General features: G+C 39.3%; 1 protein-coding gene across 1 annotated transcript in view; it reads right to left on the minus strand.

The window, feature by feature from the left end:
- MTUS2 (microtubule associated scaffold protein 2) overlaps positions 1–26720 on the minus strand; it is a gene marked incomplete at its 5' end in the record, with an annotated part of 367203 nt that overhangs the window by 334709 nt on the left and 5774 nt on the right. Inside the window, one exon of the mRNA XM_080797952.1 lies at positions 24901–25141. Within this exon, the coding sequence (XP_080654078.1) occupies positions 24901–25141 (241 nt within the window). The remainder of the gene's footprint in view (positions 1–24900; positions 25142–26720) is intronic.

Consider the following 26720-nt stretch of genomic DNA (forward strand, 5'->3'; position numbering starts at 1 on the left):
TAAAACTGGGGAAGTAGGAGTAAGAAGAGAAAGAGAAGAGAGCTGCGTTGCCTCTGGCTTCACTCAGTGCAGCTGAGCTTCAGAAACACCCAATGAACCTATACCAGGTGTCCTGCAAGCTCTCGCAAAATAAAAATAAATAAATAAGATCTAGTCACCGCTCACACAGGCACGAGACTCGTGTCAGAAAATCCAAATGAAATTGCAAGAGAGGCAAGAGCCCAAATTTGTGGGAGCACAAAGCAGATAAGGTGCTGAGCCCAGCCTGGGCCCACCAAGATCGAGCTGTTGGAAGAGATAAGCTTGAGCCAGCTCACAAAGGGTACACAGGAGCAAGGTGGGTGAGGTACAGCAAAAGGGAAGAGGGTGTTCCAGGAAGGAGGCTGCTGAGCAAGGCAGGGAGAGCCGGGTCTGATGGTGGAGGAGGAAGCTGGAGGAATGTGACTGACATTAAGGTGCATGGGGCTTGGTCTCTCTCCTGACCAATCCTGAGCAGTGGAGAGCCAGTAAAGAATTTTAAAGGAAGGAGAATGGGTTTGATATGCTGTATGGAGGATGGCTTGGAGATGGGCAAAACTGGCTCTAGGAACTCAGCTGGGAGACAGTAGAGAAGGCCTGGCATTCTGAAGACAGGAAGGGAGTCGAGCAGAGGTATTCAAGTTACAAACCCAGCAGGTTGTGGTGACAGATTAGCTGGGGGGCCGTGGGAGGGTGAGGAAAAAGTGATCGTCTTTGTTACAGGAACAAGAAAAGACCTATTACCTGCAAAATCTCGAAGGGAACCCTAGTAGTGAAGCCATGCCCCACTGAGATCCTGCACACCTGAAAATACAGTAATTTATAGGACTTTAGGAAAATCCCTCTCACTTCAAAAACAATCTAAGGGAGCACTGGCCAGAAGAGTCCAACGGAAGGCTCTCCTACAGACTTGCTGGTCAGCCATGGGGTTACGGCCTGTGCTCAGCAAAGCAAACCCCAGGAAGGTCCATAACGAAGAGCATGTGGACACGTGACACCTGAACAGGCAAGGATGTGGACAGATGGTGGGGGGGGGGGGGTCTGATCTTACACTTTACACAAAAACTCTGTCTAGCCAGAGGTAAAGGGCAAAAATGCAAGAAGAGCTTTGGCTAACCTCATTACAGATGTGTCCATGATCTGAGAACAGTGAGAAGAAAAATGTAACTGATAGTGGTGACTCACTGTATTATTGTTACTCAGGGCAGAAAGTGCAACAACTCTAAGCTGCCTGGTCCGGGCGGGTTAATGTGTTTGGAGCTATGAAGAGATTGGTCAAAGGTGAAAACAGAACATTGTGCTAAATGAGCAATAGATCTGCAAAACCAAATGACCTATCCTAGTTATTCAGTGTGTCTTTAACTGAGGTCCAAATCTCAAGATTTAATATCTTATAATAATCTAAGAAGCCAGGACTAAGCATTTTTGGATGGTTCCGATAACCAGGATCTGAAGATCTGCATTTGCATTTGTCTAGATGCTGTTCAGTCATCTAAAGTGGCTGCATTTAAGAGAGTCACAAATATCCAGTGGCGTATTTTCTGTTGCATTAGACTAAAACAGCCACTAGGGAGAGTTAACCTACGCATTTGGTCTGCGTATAAATGAATCCGAATTTCCGCATAGGAAAAGGGACTCAGAAAGGGGTAGGGTCAGGAACAGGCATAAAAGAGTGCTGCAAACAGGAAGGAAATCAGCAGAAGGGACAAGGAATGTAAATGCTACAAATGTCATACTTTTGCTGCTGGACAGATCTGCTTATAAATAGAAGCTGTCTGAAAAGAGAGGTCAAACAGCAGTGACCTTGTACAAGGCACACCTTACTGAGGTAGAAGAGTTCCTTATGTTTAACTATTGTAAATCTAATGCTCCTCAACTGCTGGGGGATACATGGGGATTGATAATGTCCTTGGATCCTGTTTCTGTGAGTAATTCTCAGGGAAATCAGCAGAGACTCAAAGCTAACTGAAAGGAACAATATTTTTATGAGCAAATGCTGTAGAATCATTGGTTTCTGAGGAAAGGCTTTAGCATTTCAAAAAAAAGGAAAAATTAAAGCACTTGTTCTATCGGCTAAGGAAAAAATCTCAGAAAATGATAACATGACGACATAACATGTCTTTTCCATGGAGTGTGTTTAAAAACACAGTTCTCATAAGGCTTTTACCATCCTGATGAAACAGATTCATTTTATGGTCCTGCACGGCACCCTGAGAGGGGCCGCTCGTCCACACTGACTAGATTTAAGGAGACTACCAGCTCGGGGTGGTAGACAGAACACAGGAAGGCTTACCACCTTTAATCAAAGATGTCTTGCATTGATAATCATTCAATTTTAAGAGGTACAAGTAAGAAGAACAGCCAACATTTACTGAGTTCTTTCTACTGGGCACTTTACCTATTTCAACCTAGCATGACAGAGAGAGAAAAGAGAAAGGTACTTACTAAGCCAGCTGTTTCAACAATTCTGGGACCCGGAGTGCAGATGGAGGCCCCTGGCTGCTGGGCCGAGGAGGAGAAGCAGAGGCTGCAGCAGACTAGAGAGCAGTGCTGCAGTGGAGGAAGCAGCCTGCTGACCTCCCAGCTGGGACTGCCAGGGGCACAGAGATGCAGATCCTGGTGCGGGGTGGGGGGGTGAGGGGGGAGATCTTGGAAGTGAGTGAGAGAGCAGCCTCAAGGAGGCATGCAGTGTCCAAGACCCAGGTACTTAGCCCCCAACCCCCTCCTCCGCCCCGACCCCCGACCCGAGCCCCAGAAGAAGAGGAAAAACACTTCTAAAGAGTTTGAGCAAATGAAATTCAAGTTCATCCAATTCCACAAGAGAATGATCACAAATAATTTCAGGAAACCTTCCAGCATAAAACAAACCACAAAAATTAACAAAACAAAGAGAAAGAAATGGCCCTAAAGATAGAAAGAACTCAAGCAACAAAATCTATCTTTTAAGAAAGGTCTAATGAGTATCTTCAGAGAAATCTGGGAAGATATTACAACAATAAAACAAAGAACAATATACTATGAGAGCAGCAATCAGAAATCGTGAAAGCGTTCTTAGAAATTAGAAATAACAGAACAATTCAATAGCAGGATTAGAAAAGAAATCCAGAAAGGTTTTCTAAAATGAAGGACAGCATGAGGCAAGAGAAAACAGGTAAGGAAAAGCAGACACAAGTTACCACTTTGGGAGGTCCCCAGACTAAGTAGTAGAAGGTCCAGGAAGAAAGAGAAAACAGGGCTGTAAAAATCAACAACACAAGATGATTGCCCAAAGCTGAAGGGAGACCCCGGTCTTCTGACAGTTTAAGTACTTTGCAAGATAAATCAATCACTCCCTCCTTTTTCCCCTCCCTTTTTCAGTCCCAGTCTCTCCATCTGTCTCTGTCTCGCTCCCTTACTCCTCCTCTCTGGTGAACACATGAGCACACACATGTGCACACAGGCTTGAGTGCACACGTGGAAATTTCTAAAACACTAAGGACAAGAGAAGACGCTAAATTTTTCAGAAAGGAAAAAAAAATCAGGCCTCCTACAAAAGAGTATTTCTCAGACTGGCATTAGGTTTCCTTTGAGCAGCTCTGGAAGTCTTTACATTTTGAAAGAAAATCATTTTCAACCTAGAAAATAATTTTTAATCTAGCAAATAAAACTAAAGATGGTTTCAGAAATGCAAAAACTCAGCTAGTTTGCTTTCCATCAACTTTCTTTTAGGATATGACTGAGGACGTATTCCAGCAAAACAAAAAAGGAAACCAAAGAGGTGGGGCACATGGATCCATCCAAGGAAAAACAAAAATGACAAGAAGTTCCAGAAGAACAATATGTAGCTGAGAGGGCCAACAGAGCTGCAGGATTGAGAGTCCCAAAGAGGGGGATGAGGAGAAGCAGGAAAAGACATTCTGAAATCGAAAGACCAGGACACAGTGGGTGTCCAGAAAATATTGATTACATGATTCCTTCTCTCTCTCCAGTTTGAGATTCTACCGACACATACCACTCAAAACTCTCCAACTTCAGAACCTGTGCTTTGAAGTCATGTTTTTATATGGGTTTGGACTGAAGAGAAGAATGTATAAAGATGAGGACATGGCCCCTTGCCATACTATATAAAATCTAAGAGGACAAACTTTGTGCTAGGGGCTCATACAAAATGATAAATCAGACACATGTCTTGAGATTCCACATCAACAAAGGTCAAAGGTGGTAGAACAATAAAATCTAGATGATGCATCTTCATCTTCGCCATCATTTTAAAAAGCAAATAGTAATGGACCAAGAAATCACAAGGGCCATACCCTCAGCTGGGTGTCATTAGAATCAGTAGTGGATTTTTTTGCCTGTACGGGTGGGCTACAGCTGGCATGTTCTTCCTTGCTTTTTGTTCTTTAATTATTTCCCCTCCCAGTCTATTCTAGTGAGAAGTTCACTCACAGGCCATGAGTTAGTCAAATTCACCTCCTAAAACCCATCTACCACTCTCCATCCCTCACCTACCACCACCTGATATGGGCTACCATTTCTGGTGCAACAGCTTCCTTAAATGGTCTGTGTCTCTAATCCCTCATAACCCACTCCACCACATTCCTGTCCCTCAATCCATTCTCCAAACCTCAGTATAAGTGATATTTTAAAAAATGATATAGGGTCCTGTCAAGACATTGGTTAATACTCTTTATGGCACCATCTTGCTCTTAGGATGAAAAGCGAATTCCTTGGGCCACTCAGGTGGCTTAGTTAGCTAAGCATCTGACTCTTGATTTCAGCTCAGGTCATGATCTCAGGGTTGTGAAGGGTTGTGAGATCAAGCCCAGTGTCTGGCTCCACACCCAGCATGGAGCCTGCTTAAGATTCTCTCTCTCCCTCTAAAATAAATAAATAAATAAAATAAAAGGGGCCCTGGGTGGCTCAGTTGGTTAAGCATCTGACTCTTGGTTTCAGCTCAGGTCATGATCTCAGAGTCATAGGACCCAGCCCCACCCACCCACACTGGGCTCCTTGCTCAGCGGGGAGTCTGCTCAAGGATTCTCTCTCTCTCTCGCTCTACCTTTCCCCCTGCTCATGTGTGCACAAACTCATGCTCTCTCTCTCTCTCTCTCTCTCTCTCTCTTGCTCTCTCAAATAAATAAATAAATAAAACTTTAAAAAAATAAAAAAAAATTTTAAAATTATTTAAAAAGACAAATTCCTTAACATAGCCTGCCAGGTCTGCAGCAACATCTTTTTTCTCACCTTTCCCTGATGCTCTGCATTCCAGCCATACCCATCTTCACACATATCATTCCTTCAGCCTCAAATATCCTCTCACTCCCCACTGCCACAGCCTCCCTCACTTCACACCTGTTTACATTTTACCTCAGATCCTTCACCCTTTAACCTTACTACATCTGAGCAACTTTCTTGGACCCACTCAGGGTTAGATTCCCCTCCCGTGTTCTGAGCTCAGACCATCATCAGCATTTCTTCGCACTGTATCATAACTGCCTGTGGGATCTCTTCTATCTTGTTCAGGGTTGTATCCTCAGTGCCTAAAACAACTTAACACACAGTAAGTACTCAGTAAATGTTTATTAAATATACAAACAGTGTTTGTCCAAGTAAATAGAAAAAAACAGTTGTTATGCTGCAACCCACAACCACTGAAGTTGACCACCTAGGTCCGGGCTTTCTAGGTCTAGGTCTTGAATTTTGAATAAATGTCTCCAGGGCATTATCAGGCTTGCTCAGTTGCAATGAAAGTAAGCCAAAGCTAGGACAGCTTCGTTTGCTGAACGCACAATGAAAATACACCCACTGTCAACTTTCGTTTCAATAGTAGGTAGAAATGGGTAATGTTGAGAGATATATGAAGACAAACAGCAGAACAAACTGAATGGTTCAAACCAAATGACTCTTCAGCAGTCTCCAAGATGAGTCCCGGGGTCATCTAGTGTCACTAAGACACCAAAGGAATTGTATTTAGGCCACATTCTCTTTTACCATCTCAGTAATTCACCAGTTTGCCTTGTGGGGATGTTTTCCCATCTGACATAAACCTTCCTTGCTAAAAATTATAGTGCCTATGAAATTAAGTAAAGCCCAGTGATAAAAATAGTGAAATGGCACTTAGGTGATGTTGATAAACTGTTCTCATTCTTAACGTGGGAATCAACGCTTTGCCCGCTCTGTTCTTCACCTATTCCTCTCCTTTGTCTTACAAGAATCGATGTCCTACTTCTCTTCCAAGGTTTACCCATATGCATGAGACCTTGATCTCATTATTTACCACCTTCTGGGGATCCTGTTCTAACAGTTATCACCACCTCTCTCCAACTTCTCCCCATAGGCCACGCCCTTGCATTTCAAACTAGCTCCAATCTCTTCAACCATGCTCTAAAAAATAAAACAAAACCCTCCCTGGCTTCCCCCTCCAGTTAGCACCCATGGTTCTGTTATCCATCAGCACATTTTTAGAAACAGCAGAATCTATCCTCATTGCTTCCACTTCCTCAATTTTCATTCACTTCTCAGCCTACGAATAGGTGACTTCCACACCCACATTTTACTAAAATTGCTATTCAAAACTAGGTCACCAACTGCTTCCTAATTTCCAATCCCAACAGCCTCTTTGCATTTTTCCTAGCCTTCTTGTGTGAGACAGTTTTGACCATTTTCTCTTTGGGGAATTCCCTCTTCCTTAGATTCAAACACTACATTTTCCTGGAGTCCCCTCTTGGCCTTTTCTTCATTTTACTCTCCCTCTTGGTTTCCCTGAATCTACTCATCCCTTGTCATAGCTTCAACTCATATCTAAAGGTAATGATCCCCAACATTTATCTTTAGTTCAGATTTCTTTCCAGTCCCAATTTATGCTTTTTGTAATTTTTGACCTAACTATCCCCTAGAAACCTCGAACTCTGCATAAGTCAGACAACTAATTATCCATCACCACTCTTCATTCTATAAGATATCCCCCAGTGCTCCTTACTGAGTAACTGGTCCCTATAAGGGATCTGAATCACCCAAACTAGAACAGGTACACATACTACTTTTACCCCTTAGCCTGGCAACCTCCTATTTTCCTTCAAAATTCAGCTCAACTCATCTCATTTAGAAAATCTTTCCAGAGCCCCTATCTGCACAGGCAGAGTTGGGTACCCTTCTTCATGTAGATTCTATATCTCTCCATCAAGCATTCCTCACCTCCTATTATAATTACAAATTCATCTCTCATCCCCACAAAGTCATGGACTATACCTTTAATCTCTACAGCCTGATACACACCAACCAGCAGTCCACATTCCATAATAGGTCCTCAGAAAAATCTTTGAATAATTTAATAGTTGAGTATATAATATAGTGAATAAAGGAATGAATCTGATCATCTCAAAGATTGGCAGTTCTCTAGAACAGCTGTCTATCGTCAGCAAACTAGCCCATCACTACTACCACCATAGGCTAGTCATTTGTTTTTGCAAAGTTTTATTGGAATATAGCTATGCTCATTCATTCACATATTGTCTGTGGCTGTTTTTGCATTACAAAGGCAGAATTCAGTACTAACAGAGACTGTATGGCATACAAAGCTTAAAATACTATCAACATTCTACTTCTATTAGTGCTGGAGTGCCAATGATACTGGAACATGTTTGCTCAATGAATTCATGCTTCACCAGGCCTCATTCTTTTTATTACTAATTCTGCTAAAATGAGAAGAGGCACAGAAGGTTCTGCTGCTCTCTGGGGTATCCAAAGGACTTCACACCAATAATCCTTCACAGATGCTAAATTCGTTAAAAATTAAAACTAGTCTTCTAGCACAAATAAGAAGATTAAGAATTATTATGTTTTGGCACCAAAAAGGCAAAAATCATATGGGAAAAATAATGCCATGACCTTAGAATTCTTAACTTCAAAATACTGATAAGCCTAAATTTTGCTAAATAACTGATATTACATGATAACCATGTAGACTTTTGAACAAATATTAACCGTGCTTGTGTTTTTAATTGCTCTGATCAAATTTACTTGCTCTTTAAGATATGTTATATTAGCTTCATTATCTGCATTTTAAAATGTGGCATGATTCATCCTGCCTTAAAAAAAATTAAGAGGGGGTGCCTGGGTGGTTCAGTTGTTAAGAATCTGCCTTCAGCTCAGGTCATGATACCAGGGTCCTGAGACTGAGCCCTGCATCAGGCTCCCTGCCCAGCGGGATGCCTGCTTCTCCCTTTCCCACTCCCCCTTCTTGTATTCTCTCTCTCTCTCTCTATCTCTCTGTCAAATAAATAAATAAAAATCTTTTTAAAAAATTAAAGAGGAAAGCTTACACAGTATGTTAATTTCTAAAATAAAATTTATTTTAATAAGCAGAATTCATAACAAAACTGTATGTAAGCTGAGAAAACTTGCCCCAAGTTCTCTTATCTGATTGAACTCCTCTGGTTACTTACAGAATGGAGTAACACACAAAAAAGTCACCTTCTCAGCAACTCTGGGTATATTTCTTTCCATGAGCACAAATTACATCCTGACATGCTGTACACTGTATAGGTTAACATATTTTACATAATGTTTTAGGTCATAAGAGATTTTTTTTCTGGGAAAGAACATAAAATACATAGGTCTACTTAAAAGGCAGTGCAGAAAAGTACTGTCCTTTTAGTCCTTAGAAGTGAGGGACCTAATAACAAATTTTTTATACATGATCTTGGGTTGTACTAACACAGATTTTATGTCCACCTGAAGGGAGAGAAGAGTTCTGTTATACTCCGAGCACTAAAACAGCATGTTCAGTTTCATACCCAGGCCTGATGACAGTAAAATTTCTTAGACTTATTTATGACTGTGAAACCAGAAAGCACTGCATATAAAAACACAGAAATGAGGGCGCCTGGGTGGCTCAGTGGGTTGAGGCCTCTGCCTTCGGCTCAGGCCATGATCCCAGGGTCCTGGGATCGAGCCCCACATCAGGCTCTCTGCTCAGCAGGGAGCCTGCTTCCTCCTCTCTCTCTGCCTGCCTCTCTGCCTACTTGTGATCTTTGTCAAATAAATAAAAAAAAATCTTAAAAAAAAAAACACAGAAATGATGTAAGAGGTAAGGAAGTGCTCAGGTTCATTTATCCCTCCATGGACAGTCATATCAAGATCTGTAAGACTAAAAGTCTTAGGAAATAACACTAATTTATGACATCGAAACTCTGGAAGAATCTGTACTAGGGGGTAGTATGTACTTAATGCATGTCCCAATTCTTGGGCCCCTTTAAAGCCATGATGCACCTGATGGTACCCACTGAGTCAACACAGGAGTGGAAACATCAGGAATTCATCCTGAAGTCTAAGTCACAGCTTCCTTGCCCATTAAAGACCTATGAGTTTTCCTGAGGACTAAATAAATGTAAAATATGCAATTTCTGTATCAAACCAGGTCTTAGAATCCAGAATAAGGGAAATCACTTAAGTTTGGAAAAGTACGAATGCTGAATTACAGGGTGCAGCATAAGGGTTGTTTCTAGCTCTGGTTCTCATCTGCCAGTGTGATGGTGAGTGACTATGTGAAATAAAGATATGAGAATAACCAAAGTAAGAATGACAAGAGAATCCTGGCCTGTTGAATATGTGATTGAATATGTGATATCAGGCAAAGACAAAATACAGCCACATATAGACACATTTAAAAAGTATTCTTGAAATAATAACAAAAAGAGCCGCAATAACCATTACATAAATAGCTTGGAACTGAAAGAGTAAACACAAAAAGAAAAAGGTTTTATTAGATAAAACAAACACTATCTGATGTTAACAATCTTTGAAGAATATGTAAAAAAATAGTTCCACCCGTGAAATTTTAATTGATACGGAAATTGCCATAAACAACTAGAAAACAAAACATATGCAACTAATGTTTTCAGAAATCATACAACAGCTGGCACAGGACTATGATCCCTTAGAAAAGGAAAACAATGAGGTGAGCCCCATCATTGCTGATCTTGCTGCCTAGGAACACTTTCCACACCACAGCACAGGAAAGAGAGACTCAGAGAGTCCATCCACCACAGTGATTAAAGACACAGAGATCAAAGTTTGGAAACTCCAAGGCAGTGAGAATGTGCAGAGGGAAATAAGCAAACAAAATGTTCCAAAAATCTGCATTAGAGCCTCCCCTTGAGTTTTTGGATAAATATCAATCTGTGCATGTGTAAAGCCAAAATCCCATAAGACTAAGAACAAATTTTGAGGAAAGAACAATTATTAAGGAGCTATGTGAAAAACGATTCCCAGAATTTACACAGCTAGAAATTGTTCCACTTCCTTACAGGCAGAGTGGAGAGACCTTGTTGAACGATGAGAACTCAACAGAGACTCCAGAACTTAGCTCAGATTAAAGATGACTTTATACCACCCAAAAAAATCTAAAACAAGCCTTCCTGGATCAAACTAATCAGTGAGTAACCAAACTGCCTGCCAGAAAAAGTTCAATACTCTAAGAAAATAGGACAAAATGCAGCATCAAACAAGGTAAGATCCAAATGTTCAGAATTACTAGAAATTGCTAGAAATAATAAGATAGAAATGTTACCCATAGACAAAAGAAAAACCCAATAGAAACAGACTTCAAAAAATGACAAAGATGATGGGATATTAGAAAAGGACATGCGAAGTTTTTAAAAACAGGCTCATATGATCAGAGAGGTAAATATAAAGCTGAACATCACGGGGAAGAACTGAATTATATTTAAAAGACCTAGGGGTGCCTAGTTGGCTCAGTGGGTTAAGCCGCTGCCTTCGGCTCAGGTCATGATCCCAGTGTCCTGGGATCGAGCCCCACATCAGGCTCTCTGCTCAGCGGGGAACCTGCTTCCTCCTCTCTCTGCCTGCCTCTCTGCCTACTTGTGATTTCTGTCAAATAAATATAATCTTTAAAAAATAAATAAATAAAAAATAAAAAAAGACCTAAATGGAATGTCTAAAGGAGAAATTAAAAAATATAAATGTCTAAAAGAGAAATTAAAAAATATATGAAATGAAAAGACAGACTGGAAGAAATCAGAGGCAGATTAGACACTGCAGAAGAAAAGATAAGTAAACTTGAAAACATAGCAATAAAAACTATCAGAAATGAAGCTGAGAGAGAAAAGGAATGACAAAAAATTAACAGAGCCTCAATGACTTATCAAGCCAACATACACATATATATGTATTTATGTATATTTATATATACTATTTAGAAATACATACAGATATAAATATACAAAAATATATACATATATAAATATATACACCTATATGTATCTACATATATCTACTATATATTTATATATATATCTACTTAGAAATACATATTTATAGAAATATATAGAAATATATACATATATAAAATACATAATATGTCTATACATGTGTATATATATATGCATTCTGTATATGTCTATAGAGATATGCATACGTGTATATATACATATACATACATTGATACATATATAGCTATGTATATTGTATATATATTTATACAGATATATATGCAGAAATACATATACATATGTATATACAGACATATATACACAGAAATAACACATACATAGACACATATATGGCTACATTTAAATATAAAATATAACAATATAGTATATAATATATAATACATTGTAATAGTATAAGATATGTAATATATCTAATATGTTTACACTATATATTTTATTTTATACATTATTATATATAATATTAATATTTATATAATTTGTAATATTGTATATATTCAACATCTGATAACTAGAAATACACATATCAAAGAAACTTGATAAATACTGAACAGAATAAACAAAGGAAACAAGCCCAATGCACATGCTAAGCAAACTGCTGGAAACCAGTGATAAAGAGAACCAGAGACAAAGAAATATAGAAGACTACTTGTCTGAAACCATAAAAACCAAAAGACAATGGAATAAAATCTTCAAAGTATTGAGAAAACATTTTCAATCTAAATTTCAGTACATAGTGACATGTTTTAAAAAAGAGGATGGAAAATTAAAAAAGAGGATGGAAGACTTCTATGGACTTATAAACAATGGAAGGACTAATCACCAGAAGCCGCACAACAAGAAATGTTAAAGGAAGCTCTTAAGGTAGATAAAAAATGACACCACATAGAAATATGGATCAAACAAAGAAATGAAAAGCAACAGAGGGGTGCCTGAGTGGCTCAGTGGGTTATGCCTCTGCCTTCAGCTCAGGTCATGATCCCAGGGTCCTGGGATCTAGCCCCACATTGGGCTCTCTTCTCAGCAGGGAGACTGCTTCCCCTCCCTCTCTGCCTGCTGCTCTACCTACTTGTGGTCTCTCTCTCTCTCTGTCAAATAAATAAAATCTTTAAAAAAAAGAAAAGCAATAAAAATAGTAAAATATGTAGTTAAAAATAAATGATATTTTTCACATTTTGAAATCTTTTAAAATATAATAAATGTTTAAATCAAAATTAATAACAATATATGTTAGGGATAATAATATAAGTAGAAATAAAATGTATGAAAATAGTAACAAAGAACAGGAGGGTTCAGAAATGGAAGTATATTGTATTGAGATTCTTATACTATCCATGAAATGGCATAATATAATTTAAAGGTAGACTATGGTAAGTTAAAGATATATATCAAACTTGTAGAGTATGGATTGATAAACTTTTTCTGTAAATGGCAAGGCTGTAAATATTTTAGGCTTTTTGAGTCAAACATCTGTGTTGCAACCACTGAAATCTGTCATTGTTGTATACAAACAACCATGGACAATATGCAAAGGAAAAAGCTTGGCTATGTTCCAAAAATCTTCATTTACCAGAAAATAAAGCCCAATAACAAGTAACAAGGTAACAGGTAAACAGGTATAAAGCCTGATTTTACCCATCAAACACTATGTCAACCAATGGCATAGGGTAGTCACTAAAAGAAAATAAGACAGAACTATGTCTAATAAACCAATAATGGAGACAAAATGGAGTCTAAAGAATGGTTAATCTAAATGAAGATACTAAAAGAAGAAAAGCCAAATGGTGAAGATATGGGTCAAGTAAAAAACAAATAATAAGATGGTATATTTAAAACAACCATATTGATAATTTCAATAATTGTAAGTGATGTAAAGACTTCAATTAAAGAGCAGAGATTAGTACATTGGATTTTAAAAGCCCACTTTAAATAAAAAACATAAATATTTTAAAAGTAAAATAATGGGAAAAGATTTACCAGGTAAATACTAATCAAAAGAAACTAGAATGGTGCTATACTATTATCAGACAAAGTAGACTTCAGAATAAGGAATGTTACCTGGGATAAAGATGTATAATTGATAATGAAAGCAGTAATTTTAATAAAACGTCATGAAAATCCCAAATGAGTTTATACAAATAATAACAGATCTTTAAAATATTAAGCAAAAATTAGTATAGGGCGCCTGGGTGGCGCGGTGGATTAAGCCTTTGCCTTCGGCTCAGGTCATGATCTCAGGGTCCTGGGATCAAGCTCCGCATCAGGCTCTCTGCTCAGCAGGGGGCCTGCTTCCCCCTCTCTCTCTACCTGCCTCTCTGCCTACTTGTGATCTCTGTCTGTCAAATAAATAAATAAAATCTTTAAAAAAAATTAGTATAACTGAAAGAATTTTTAAAATGCATGATTATCTTTATTAATTTCACCACTCCTAAGTAATTGATAGAATAAAATATAGTAAAAATAAAAGGTCTTAAATAATACTACCAATCAACTAGACCTTCTTAACATTTATAGAAAATACACCAGCATAATCCTATTTTTGGTCATTAAAGTAACCTCAATGAGTTAATAAGGACTCAAATCAAACAAAGGATGCCCCCTGACCACAGTGGAACTAAACCAATAATCAGTAAAAGGGTATCTGAAAAATGCCTAAATTTGGGGGAATTAGCAACACAAACTAAAAAGTCACAAGAGTCAAAAAAAAGTCACAAGAGAAATTAGAAAATCTTTTTAACTGAGTGATAACAAATACAAATACTCCAAAGCCACAGGATGTAGCTAGAAATTAAAACGATAAAAATAAAAACACCTTGGCAATAATAAAAAGAACATAAAGTATATTGAGGTTTTTACTTGTGGTAAGATGCATATGACATAAAATTTATCATCTTAACCATTTTTAAGTGTACACTTTATAGTGTTAAGTATATTCCCATTGTGGCACCAATCTCCAGAAATTTTTAAACTTACAAAACTGAAACTCTATACCCACTAAACAACAACACCCCATTTCCTTCTTCTCCCCAACCCCTGAGAACTACCATTTTACTTTCTATCTCAATGAATTTGACTACTCTAGGTATCTCATGTAATTGGAATCATATAGTAATTTTCTTTTAATGACTGCCTTATTTTACTTGATATAATATCTTCAAGGCTCATTCATGTGTCAAAAATTCCTTCATTTAAAAAAAATGTCCTTCATTTTTAAGGTTGAATAATAGTCTATTATATGCATATATCACATTTTGTTTAACCAGTCATATATGGTTACAGGGACATTGGGCTGCTTTTACTTCTTGGATATTGTGAATAATGTTGCTATAAATACACAGGGATTTTTTAAATGTCTAAAATGTTAATAAACTAAAAAGTCATGCTGAGAGAAATTAAAGAAGGTCCAAATAATTAAGAGCTAGACTATGTTCAAGGATAGGAAGACTTAAGGTTGTTAAAAATCTCAATTCTTCCCAAATTAATCTCTAGATCTTACACAGTCCCAATCAAAACCACAGCAAGTGTGTGTGTGCCTGTATACATACATATATAGATATATATATGTATACACACACACATATATACCCACACACACTTATTTATTTACCTATTTATTTTAGACATTGACAAGCTGACTCTAAATTATGACTAGAAACTTAGATAATCTACAATAGTCAAACAATTATTATGAAAAGAAATAACAAGTTGTGAGATTTATACAGCCTGATTTCAATATTGCTTACAAATCCATAGTATCCAGAAGAGTGTGCTACTGGCATAAGGAGAGGCATGTAGATCAATGGAACAGAATGTAGGGTCTAGAAATAGATTTAAATTTACATGGCCAGTTTATTTCTCAATGGAAAAAGGGTAATACTTTTAAGAAATGGTGTTGGAAAAATTGAACATCTATATGACAAAAAAATTAACCTTAATCCATATTTCACACCACACATAAAATTAACTCAAAATGGATCACAGCCAAAAATAAGAAGTAGAACTATGGAACTTCTATAAAATACAGAAAAAAAAAATCTTTGCGCTCTTAGGTTAGGCAAAGTTAACTAGATAAGAAACAAAAATCATAAATCACAGAAGAAAAATCTTATAAACTGGAATTTATCAAAATTAAAAGCCTATTTTTTAAAGTTGTGAAGAAAATTAAAAGTCAGAAGCAAAATATTTTTGAAATACATATGTAAAAGAATATCTATATTTGGAATATATAAAGACCTTTTACAACTGAATAATAAGAAAAACAATCAGATTTTTTATTTTTTTTTATTTTATTTATTTTTTTTTTTTTTTTAAGATTTTATTTATTTATTTGACAGATCACAAGTAGGCAGAGAGGCAGGCAGAGAGAGAAGGGAGGAAGCAGGCTCCCTGCTGAGCAGAGAGCCCCATGCGGGGCTCGATCCCAGGACGCTGGGATCATGACCTGAGCCGAAGGCAGAGGCTTTAACCCACTGAGCCACCCAGGCACCCCAACAATCAGATTTTTTAAATGGTCACAGGATTTGAACAAATACTCACCAAAAAAGATATATGAATGCAAACAAACAGATGAAAAGATGGCCAACACCATTAGCTTTAGTGAAATGCAAATTAAAACTAAACAGTCTTTGGGGTGCCTGGGTGGCTCAGTGGGTTAAAGTCTCTGCCTTTGGCTCAGGTCATGATCCCAGGGTCCCGGGATCAAGCCCTGCATCAGTGGGGAGACTGCTTGCCCCCATCTCTGCCTGCCCCTCTCTCTACTTGTGATCTCTGTCTATCAAATAAATAAATAAATAATCTTTTAAAAAAACCAACAACTTAACAGTCTTTATAACTGATGCCCATTAGAATGGGAAATATTAAAAAGACTAACAATACTAGATATTGGTGAGGATATGAAGCAACTGGAGCTCTGCAGACTCTTCATGGCTATGTAAGATAGGAAAGCCACTTTGGAAGATAATTTGACATCATTTAAAATTGGACATACTATAAAAATCAGCAATTCCACTTCTAGGTATTTGCCCAAGAGAAATAAAACCCTATGTCCACAAAAAAATCTGTATTTTCATTTGTTAACCAATAACTGACAAAGTCCATTAATAAATGAAGAGATAATCGAATTGTGGCACCCCCATCCATTCAATACTCAGTAATAAAGGGGATGAACTATGGAGAAAAGCAGCATCATGGGTGGAGCTCAAAAATCTGAGTGACAGATGCAAAAACAGGACATACTGTGTGATTCCACTTATTTGAAAAATCTAAAAATGTAATTTACAATAACAGAAAGCAGACCAGTATTTGTGTGGGGTGCGGCAGTAGGAGTGGGGATTATCTGGTAAGGGGCAAAAGAGAAATTTCAGGGAGAGTGAAAAGACTCCTGTGTCATCACTGTGGTTACAGAAGTACACAGAAGGTATATAAAGGTATATTAACTTTGACAGGCAACCCTCCGAAAACTGGATTCTGGCATTTGCCCCTGGGGAAAGAGTGAAAGGGTCTGTCTAGCTGCAGCTGAATGGCAAGGCTCTGTGATCCTGTGGATTAACAATGTGAACTGCTCACCATACAGATCTCAGTTTGGGTACAATTTCTCTGAATTACTAGATTTTGACTAGTAATGTTACTTTTTGACTAGATTTTGACTAGAATGTTACTTTATCACCTGAGTCTTATCTGTATAACACAAAAAGGAAATGAAAAAAAAAAAAAAAACCTCATGGCAAGCAACCTCATAAGTTTGCACACTAAATATTGTTTTATGTAACAATCACTCTGCAGTTGTAATTATCATGTGTGTCATCATTATGCATAAGTTGTCAAAATAATTCTGTTTACAAGCTCAGCCTTAAAATAAGCCATTCCTTTCACTATGGCATGACATGGTAACTTTTCTCCCCACAGCCTTGCACTAGGCATCTCTCCCTGTTCAGAAAACAGCTTTCTTAACTTCTTTTTTTTAAAGATATATTTTTATTTACTTGTCAGAGAGAGAGAGAGAGAGAGTGCACACAAGCAGGGGCAGTGGAAGGGAAAGGGAGAAGCAGGCTCCCCACTGAACAAAGAGCCCGTTAGGGAACTTGATCCCAGGACCCTGGGACCATGACCTGAGCCAAAGGCAGACACTTAACCGACTGAGCCACCCAGACATCCCACTTTCTTAACTTCTATTTATCTTCTGAAATGTTGTAGCAGTACGGCATTCAGATGCTTTATTCATTTGTGTGGACCATTTTCATTTAACTTTCTTATCTAGGCTGTCCTTTCCCAGCTATTTTGATTTTCTTAAAGCTGAGGAAACAGAGCTTAGAAAATAACTCTCAGTGCTATTCAGTGTATTGACGGAAATAAAAGTATCAATTACCTGCAAAGTTAATGGATTTTTATTGTGACCCATAACACATTTGAGGTCAGCTGACAGTGTTGTCTCTAGGTCATATGCAACAGAGAGGCAGTTTTATGGGAAATTCTGTGCATTAGTGCAGTCATTCCAAATTATCACAAATATTTTTCAGAAGCTCTGAACAAAACAAAATCATTCTCATTCCCTCAAATCTTGAAATAACTGCGAGTATCATCTAGCATTTCTATTTGCTTCTTACATTCCATACACATGAGTAGGCTACACTTGAGGGTCAACTTCCTTTTGTCTCTCCGGCTAATCAGCCTTTTGTCCCCATGATTCCATTTATATCACTCTTGTAAAGATAGTCAATGACTTCCACATTGTCTCCCTTTTCTGTCCTTTTACTACCCAGTTCCTCAGTGGCTATCAAAATCACTGACCATTCCTTGCTTCTTTGATATACTGTCTTCTCCTGGCTTTCAGGACAAAACATTCTCCTGGATTTCCACTCTCAACCCTGGCTGCTGATTTCCACTCTTCTTTCCTAGAACTCTGTGAGTTCCCTTATCAACCAGTTTCTCTCCAAAGAAGGTTGAAAACTGTAGAGCTGCTTGTATTGTAGCATCTCCTGACACCCAACCTTGCAGACTGATTATAAAGATAACTATTTTCTCATTTAGCCCTGCCTCCCAGCTGTTCTGTGGTGAAAACTGGGGTCAGGGACACTCCTGACTTCTGCACATGTATCCCACCCCATTGTTCCAAGCACAGATTCCCCAGGGTGAGTCCCTGCTTTGTGGGCTCCACTGACCTGTCCCCCACCTGCAGCTAAAGGCATCCTCTTCAGGGGCTTTCCCTACTAGACAGCCCCTCCTCAATTATTATGGTTTAGATACACAGGTATTTCTACATTTGTTAAAGACAGTATCTACATTATCCTCCTGGTGTTTGAAGGAGAGACTTGTGAGAAAAGAAAATGGTGAAACTTCTTAACTCCACCATCTTAATTAAGGTCATCTCAAGAAAACTAGAGGTGTTGAAAAGAGATAGGAGAGAAAAGAAAGAAAGGAAGGAAGGAAGGAAGGAAAAGAAAAGAAAAGAGATGAGATAGGAGAATAGTCCTAGAGACTCCTCCAATGGTTCTTTCATTAGATTCTTTGCCAAGCATCTCCACCAAAGGATGTTTAAGACTGACATCTACACAGCTTTGATCCTGTGGCTCTCCAGAGGTGCATGAACTCCAGACTCTAAAGTTTACAGTCCCCACAACCCCACTTTGCCTTCTTGGGGCCTCTCCAGCATCAGTACTCCACCATAGCCCCTGTCGCCTTGTGCAGGGTCAGCTAAATTCTCCAGGGAGAAAAAAAATAAGCAAACAAACAAACAAAAACAATGGATGTCCTTGGAAAATAGATTAATTTTGATTAAATGCATTACTAAAATTTAAATTCACCATGCCTCCCAGACATAGACTTCCATTGTGCCAAGAGTTTCAAAACCTTATAAACTTTTTCACATACTCCTTCAGTCTAAAGGGTATCACTGTAAATGGTAATTGGCATTATAATGAGGCAGGTGTCGACAAACTTTTTTCTTAAAGGGCCAGAGAGTAAATATTTTAGGCTTCTGGGCAATATCTTATGTCTATTACAATGACTCAACTCCAAAAGCAGCCATAAGCAAAAGGAGAGATAGTGGGTGAGGCTGTGTTCCATTAAAATGGATTTACAAAAATAGTTGTCTAGCCTAAGGACCATGGTTTGCCAGAAAATCCACAAACACTGGTCTTACTCTTGTTTTATAAAGTAAAGATCCTGCAGTATAATAAGATTTAACACAGGCAGTTCGATGATGTAGTCTAGCGTGGGGCTTAGGAACACGAACACAGAGACAGTCTTGAGTCAAACCTCTGCTCTAGTTTATAAGCTGCATGGTTTAAATTATTTCACCTAAATTCCTCTCCCTTCACTTCTAATACAAAAATAACAGTCATACCTAGCTCAACCTAACATGTGTTGTATAACCCTCCAGCAGCACTTCTTTACCCCGTTAATACTTCTGCAGCAAGATGCACAGATACTCACATGAAGCAGTATGAATGAACATACAAAAATTGAGAATGGTTATGGTTATGGTCAGGTAATGCCAATGAATGAATGAAAGCTTTTGTTTTCACAGTTTTTTAAATTTCAGAATTATGTATTTGGGATCTTTAAACGTGTGTTTATCAGTTATATCTTCTTATTTTAAAACTCGCTATGGGGTTTGTTTTTTTTTTTAAAGACTTATTTATTGGAGAGAGAGAGAGTACACACATGCACAAGCAGGGAGAGGGGCACAGGGAGAGCAAATCCTGAAGCAGATTCCCCACTGAGCATGGAGCCTGACACAGGGCTCCATCCCAGGACCTGAGATCATGACACGAACCAAAACCAAGAGTTGGCTGCCTAACAGACTGAGCTACCCCGGCACCCCTAAGTTCATTATTTATGCCCTTTCATTGTCAGTCTATTGGAATCTTGATGTTTCTCTTCCTGATTTAATTGTATTGCTAAAGAGGAGTCAGTTTTAGTGTAGCCCAATCTGTCCACATTTACTTCTGTGATTTGGACTAACTTACAGAAAATGTGCAATCAGGGATTACTGAGCAAAGGAATGAGTTTTTCTTTTCCTCCACAGCTCTATGAATCCTAGTCTCTCCCTGGCTGGAAGATTGCTTTCAGGGAAGAAACAAAATGAGAGACTCCTTCCAGAGGTGGCCAAGAAGAGCACATGACAGGAGGTGATATTTCAGACTGTTTTACCATGGAATCCTAGCTGTCTGGCTTTTCCTTGCTCTTTTTACTTTCAGAAGGGTGGTATGTAGCTATTTCCCTTCATTTCCTGGGAGAGTCAGAAAGTTAAGCCCTCCTACCTCTCAAGTTAAGAGACACTATTAGTAGTTTTTTAGCAGATATTGACTTTGGCTCTGCATTTAATGGATCTTCATGAAATAATTTTTAAAAAAACGATAATGTTGGAGGAGAAAGAGACTACCTCCTCAGAAAACATGAAGAAAAACAGAAGGATTTCTACAGAGAGAAAAGAGAGAAAAGAGTTAAGTGAATCAGGCATATTGCCAGAGCAGGTCCTGGTAGCCTGGGGGACTCGAGCAAAGTCGCCCAAGAAGGGAAAAGGCCTGCTGCCTGGAATACACCAAGCAGGCCAAGCAAAGGGCCACTGGCCTGGCTCCAGGGCCCAAGGGCTAGTGGGAGCACAGCCATCCCACCCAAGTCCCCAGTCTCTGGAGTAAGAACTTCTCTGTCTCAGTATCCAGTATCTGACAAGATCTTCTCTGTCTCAGAGCCTATGCCAGGTGATCCTTCCAACAGCAGGAAGAAAGGTTTTCACATTCTCAGTGTCCTGCAGGAGTGATACCCATTATCGTCACAAGGCTTTGTTAGGTCCCTAACGATTACCCAAGTGGACACATATCTCTCTAGGTATGTGAGATAGTTGGGAGTCTTGAAGGAGCAGGGGTGGAGAAGTCCCTTATATGTGTACTTCTGGGGCTGAGCTGATCTCTGAAGCAGTGTCACCCTTATCACAAATGTGTGACCACAAATAAGTTATCCTCAGAAAGAGCTTGAGCTGCCCGTGTCTTCTGGGCAGTGGAATTTTTATGCAAATGGTATATGCGTAAAGACTTCTCATTTCCCAAAACTTGACTAGTGTTAAAATAAATCTCAACTAAGCGGGGCGCCTGGGTGGCTCAGTGGGTTAAGCCTCTGCCTTCAGCTCAGGTCAGGATCTCAGGGTCGTGGGATCGAGCCCCACATCGGGCTCTCTGCTCAGCGGGGAGCCTACTTCCCCCTCTCTCTGCCTGCCTCTCTGCCTACTTGTGATCTCTGACTGTCAAATAAATAAATAAAATTTTTTTTAAAAATCTCAAATAAGTTTATTTTTAGTATCTTTAAATTTTTCCAAATTTTATGCATTAAGTAAAACTACTAACCTTGGGTACGTCATGCTATTTCAGAGCTCATAATTCAAACCCATATCAAATTTATCAGTTACTGGTGAAGGTGAAATCATGCTGGAGAGAATGGCGGCCCAGTGGAGAGGAGCATCACAGCTTTAAAAACCAGCCATCTGCTGACAACTAATACTTTCGGATCTCCAGCCAGCCCTGTCCTCTCAACTCTGGCCTCCTAGATGCAATGCTTTATCCTATAGGATGGCTAAGGGCATTTCAGTGGCAACATGTCCTGAGTTAGCTCCTATCCTCCCCTTCTAAACCAGCTTCTCTCCTCTCTCTCTAAGTGGCAGCTCCATTCCCAGGGAGTCGTTTTCCACTGCCCTTTTTCTCTCAGAGCCCACACGCAGTCAGTCAGGAGACCTCATGTGCTCTGCCTTCTCACTGTGTCCCATCACTGCCTGCATGATCTCTTGCCTGCTCCCCCTGCTTCATGCTCTGTCCTCATAGACTCAGAGGGATCCTGTGTCCACAAAGGGCAGATCACGTTACCCCAGGCCCAAAGCCTCCAGTGGTTTTCTCACTCAGAAAAAGTCAAATCCTCGGAATGGTTCTTGGGCCTTATGTAATTCCCCCCTCCCTGACACACACACGCACCCTGCCAACCTTCTCGTTTCCCACCTCCCCTACTCACTACCTACTATTCCCCTGCTCCAGCCTCCAGGCCATCCTGCCACCTCAGGAGCTGTACCCTGGCTCCTCCCTCTGCCTGGACACTCCACCCCTGATACGCATGTGGTTCCCTCCCTCACCTCCTCCGGGGATTGGTTTAAAAGTGAAGTCCCAAGCACCCTATTGAAAATTGGAATCTCCCCTCTTCTTTCCTAAACCTCCTATATCCCTCCTCTATGTTTCATTTCCTTCAATACTAGTTACCTCTCCCAACACACCAGGTAATTTATTTGCTCATTAAAAGACAAAAAAAGGCTGCCCCCATACTAAAATGCAAGCTCCACGGGGGCAGGGATTTTTGTCTGTTGTCACTGCTTTATCCCCCATACCTAGAACAGTGCTGACATGTAACAGTTCCTCAGTATAATTCTTGAATGAGGGACTGAATCACATAATTAACTTACAGCACCTCTGATAATAACGGGTAGGCCCATCACAATATACATATATCATGAGAACCATCAAAAATAATTTGATTTTTATGGAAGTGCTTGTCAAAAAACACTATTAAGAAAATCTACTTAGGGGCGCCTGGGTGGCTCAGTGGGTTAAAGCCTCTGCCTTCGGCTCAGGTCATGATCCCGGGGTCCTGGGATTGAGCCCCGCATCGGGCTCTCTGCTCAGTGGGGACCCTGCTTCCTCCCTTCTCTCTCTGCCTGCCTCTCTGCCTGCTTGTGATCTGTCTGTCAAATAAATAAATAAAATCTTTTAAAAAAATCTACTTAAAAGTTATTCTTGGTCAATAATTACCTCAGTAAATGACAAATTTATGAAGTAATATAATAGAAAATAGGTTCAAAAAAGTTCCCTTCCACTGACAATAAAAGAAATGCGATAATAATAATAATAATAACAACAACAACAGGAGGAGGAGGAGGAGGGAGAGGTGGAAGAGTGGTAATACTCAACACTGGCAAGGTATGGCAAGAAGAAGAACTTCCAAGAAACATTCGTATGAAAATAGTTGTTTCGAGTTTTCTGGAAAATTCTTTGGCCTTAAAAAAAAGGTTTGGATATGCTTTTATCCAATCATTACACTTCAAATGACCAAGCCTAAGAAAACAACAGGAAAGAAGACAAATAAGTATACACAAAGACTCAAATCACAAAACTACTGAGAATAGTGTAGAGTAAGCAGAACTCAAGTGCCAGTAATTGGGCAATGACTTAGTCAATTTGGACACGATTCCCCAACTTCTCCCATTCTTCCTATTCCTCAAACAGGCTGCCCCTGAATGCCTCCATCCCATCCACATAATTCTTCTGGCTGTGATTTCTTAAAATACTGTGCTTCTTGCTTTCATATTTATAATTACATATCTTTTTTTTGGCATTTTTGGTCTATTTCATCGATTAGACTGTAAAACGCATAAAAGCAAGAGCTCTCTGGTTTGTTCACTGCTGGAGTGAACTTAATTTGCCACTTCTGGCCCATCATAAGCACCCCAAATTTGTTGAATAAATGAACACAACAGAATATTATGCTGCCATTTAGTATTTTTGGAATACTGATGACCTAGGAAATGTCTACAATGTATTAATAGAAAAAAATACAAAATTCACATTCAGCATAATTTTAATCATAGAAAAATGCACAGAAAACAATCATACTGGAAGGAAAAACTCTGTAATAATAACTCTGGCTGGGTGTTAAAAATGTTAAGTATTATTACTACCTTTGCCATATTTTTCTATTTTTAAATTGTTTTACTGGGGATGTATTAGGTCTAAAATAATACCTAAAGCCTAGAGGGAACCTCAGGAGAAGAAGATTGGAGACAGGCAACAAGTCAGTGCAGAGAGACTCAGGAGGGGACACTGGCCAGCCATGGCAGAGCAGGAGGACAGGGCTGGGAGAGGCAGCAGAGCCTTTCCGTAAGTAATTATGGAGCAGTCCAGATTTGTGAACAGATGAAGGGTGATAGGGTCAGTGCCAGGCTGCAGGAAGATCTCTCTGGCAAACTACAGCCCCCTTTCTGTTTCTGTGAATTAAGTTGTATTGAAACCCAGCCACACACATTCGTTGATGTGCTGTCTGCAGCTGCTTTTGTGTTCAGTAGTTATAACGCGGACCATTATAGCCCAAAAAGCCTAAAATATTTACCATCTGACCCCTTACAGACAAGCTCCTCTGGCCCCTGGCCTACAGGCTGTATCAGAGAAAGAAGAAATCGCAGGAAGTGAGGAGGTAGTTGCAAAGGCCACCTTTTTTTTTTTTTTTTTAAGATTTTATTTATTTATTTGATAGAGATCACAAGTAGGCAGAGAAGCAGGCAGAGCAAGAGATGGGGAAGCAGGCTCCCTGCCGAGCAGAGAGCCTGATGTGGGGCTCGATCCCAGGACCTTGAGATCATGACCTGAGCCGAAGACAGAAGCTTAACCCACTGAGCTACCCAAGTGCCCCCACAAAGGCCTCCTTTTTAAAGGTGATGTGGAGGATGACTGGTGCAGATGGAGGAGTCTTGACAAGTTATCTGTATTGAGAGGCAGATGGAAGAGCAGAAAAAGGCTCCTCTCAGCGGGTGAGAGGCATTTGTATATCAGATAGCTCCCGCCCTTTTAAAGAGTTACTATTTACAACTGCAGCTGGGAAAAGCAGTAACGGCTGGATCACTTACCCGCAGAATCGGAGCTGTAGAGGCTGGCGGCTGCCGCGATGGGTCCCGGTGGGTGGATGGCACTCGCGGAGGACCTCTGACTCGCAATCAGGATCCTGCTCTTTGCAGATGGTAAACGGGACATTGCACCCAATCCCAACTGGGGCTTAAGGAGCATGGCCGATCGATAGAAAGTAGGCGGAACTTCATAATGAGTATAAGAAGGAGAGCAAAATTCTTCTTTTCCAGGGTGTTCTGTAACCTATGATAAATGAGCAGAAGCTTAATCAGAGAGCTCCTGTCCCAGGATGAGTATGAAACACAGTCCGGGGACCAAGGAACCAGCAGTGGCCACTCCAGCACCGCTGAGTTGCTCCACTACTGACCACTTACCTTCTCTGGGCTCCGGGGTCTTCAGCTCTAAGCTAACAATACAACTGGACGACCTCGCAGCTCTCTTCCCATTCTAACGTACTATGAATCCACATTTCACTGGGAAAACAACTCACTGTACAAGATTTTTAAATCTGATTGCTACAAAATCATTGCAGTTTGACCAAGTAGTCATTCTATAAATACACAATTTCAGTGAAGCAGAGAAATAGTTCAGCCAATGTCCATAGATTATGAAAGTCTAAGGAGCAAGGGCACAATGTTTACAGTAACCTACTCTTAAGATAAGCAGGTGAAACTTACCAATTTCTGTTAGGTCTTTACTGGGCTACTTAGGAAATAAAATATGCATTGTGAATGTGGGAGAAAAGGCTGTTTGGAAGAATAAAGCAGTTGATGGAAAAATATGTTTTCAGGCCTCTACAATCTGTTTACCTAATTAAAAACGAGAGACTATTAATCACCTCATCTGTCCTCCCTAGGAAGGTGGGGTGTCCACGAATGTTTGATAAGTTTCACTACAGTGAAGTCCCAGGACAGAATTTTGTTGACTGCTAAATAAGTAGCACCTAGAATGGTGCCTAGTACATAAAGTCAATAAATACATATTCAACAAAGGAATCATGTTTCCATTCTTACCTAAATTTAATAGTGCAACAATCCTGTTACTTTTCCCTATAGTTAACAGTCTGGGCTAGAACACAACCTATATGCCTTTTATATGTATGTAATTCTATATTCACAGAGACTGTTCATATTATCAGTGTTACTTCATATTAAAAATGAAAAAAAATAAAGCAACTAAATAATTTTTATTTCCTTTAAGTTTAAGAAAAATAATACCAGAGGCTGTGAACGAAAAGATAAATCTGTGAACTCTGCTCTATATCGTAATACATGTGTCAAACTTTATCCATTCAGGAATCACAAGCATTTAACAATATTCTTTAATAGGGGCTATAAAGCTTTGATCTAAGCAGTTGAAGAGAAAAACTCCTAATTTGATACTCTTTTAATGTTGAAACAGATACAAAGTTTTCCCCTTAAACTGACATTATTGAAACAAAAGATTAGACCTTTAAAGTTTTATCATAATCACAGTGTAACACATGTATGATTGCTCTAGTAGATAGGCTGAATTCAGGCCACAGCAAATTATATTCCTGTGAAAGACATTCTATTTCTACTCTCTGGTAAGATTTTCACCATTCCCTGCTTACCCTCTTACTATCAACCTTTGGCTTTTCTATTGTACTTATGTTCCTCTATTTTTTTGTTGTAGTTTCTAAAATTCTGGTGCTACTGCTCATTGCTTCTAGTAAATGCTCTCAGGAAGAAAGGATTTCTATCCCACATCTGTCAGGTTCCCAGGACTGCAATGTGCTGATGTCAGTAATTACTTAGTTCTTGGAAACTGGGGAATAAAAAACCCATCTTGCTGTGTCACT

Source organism: Martes martes (genome assembly GCF_963455335.1).
Source record: "Martes martes genome assembly, chromosome: 3".
In the NCBI taxonomy this organism is placed as follows: Eukaryota; Metazoa; Chordata; class Mammalia; order Carnivora; family Mustelidae; genus Martes; species Martes martes.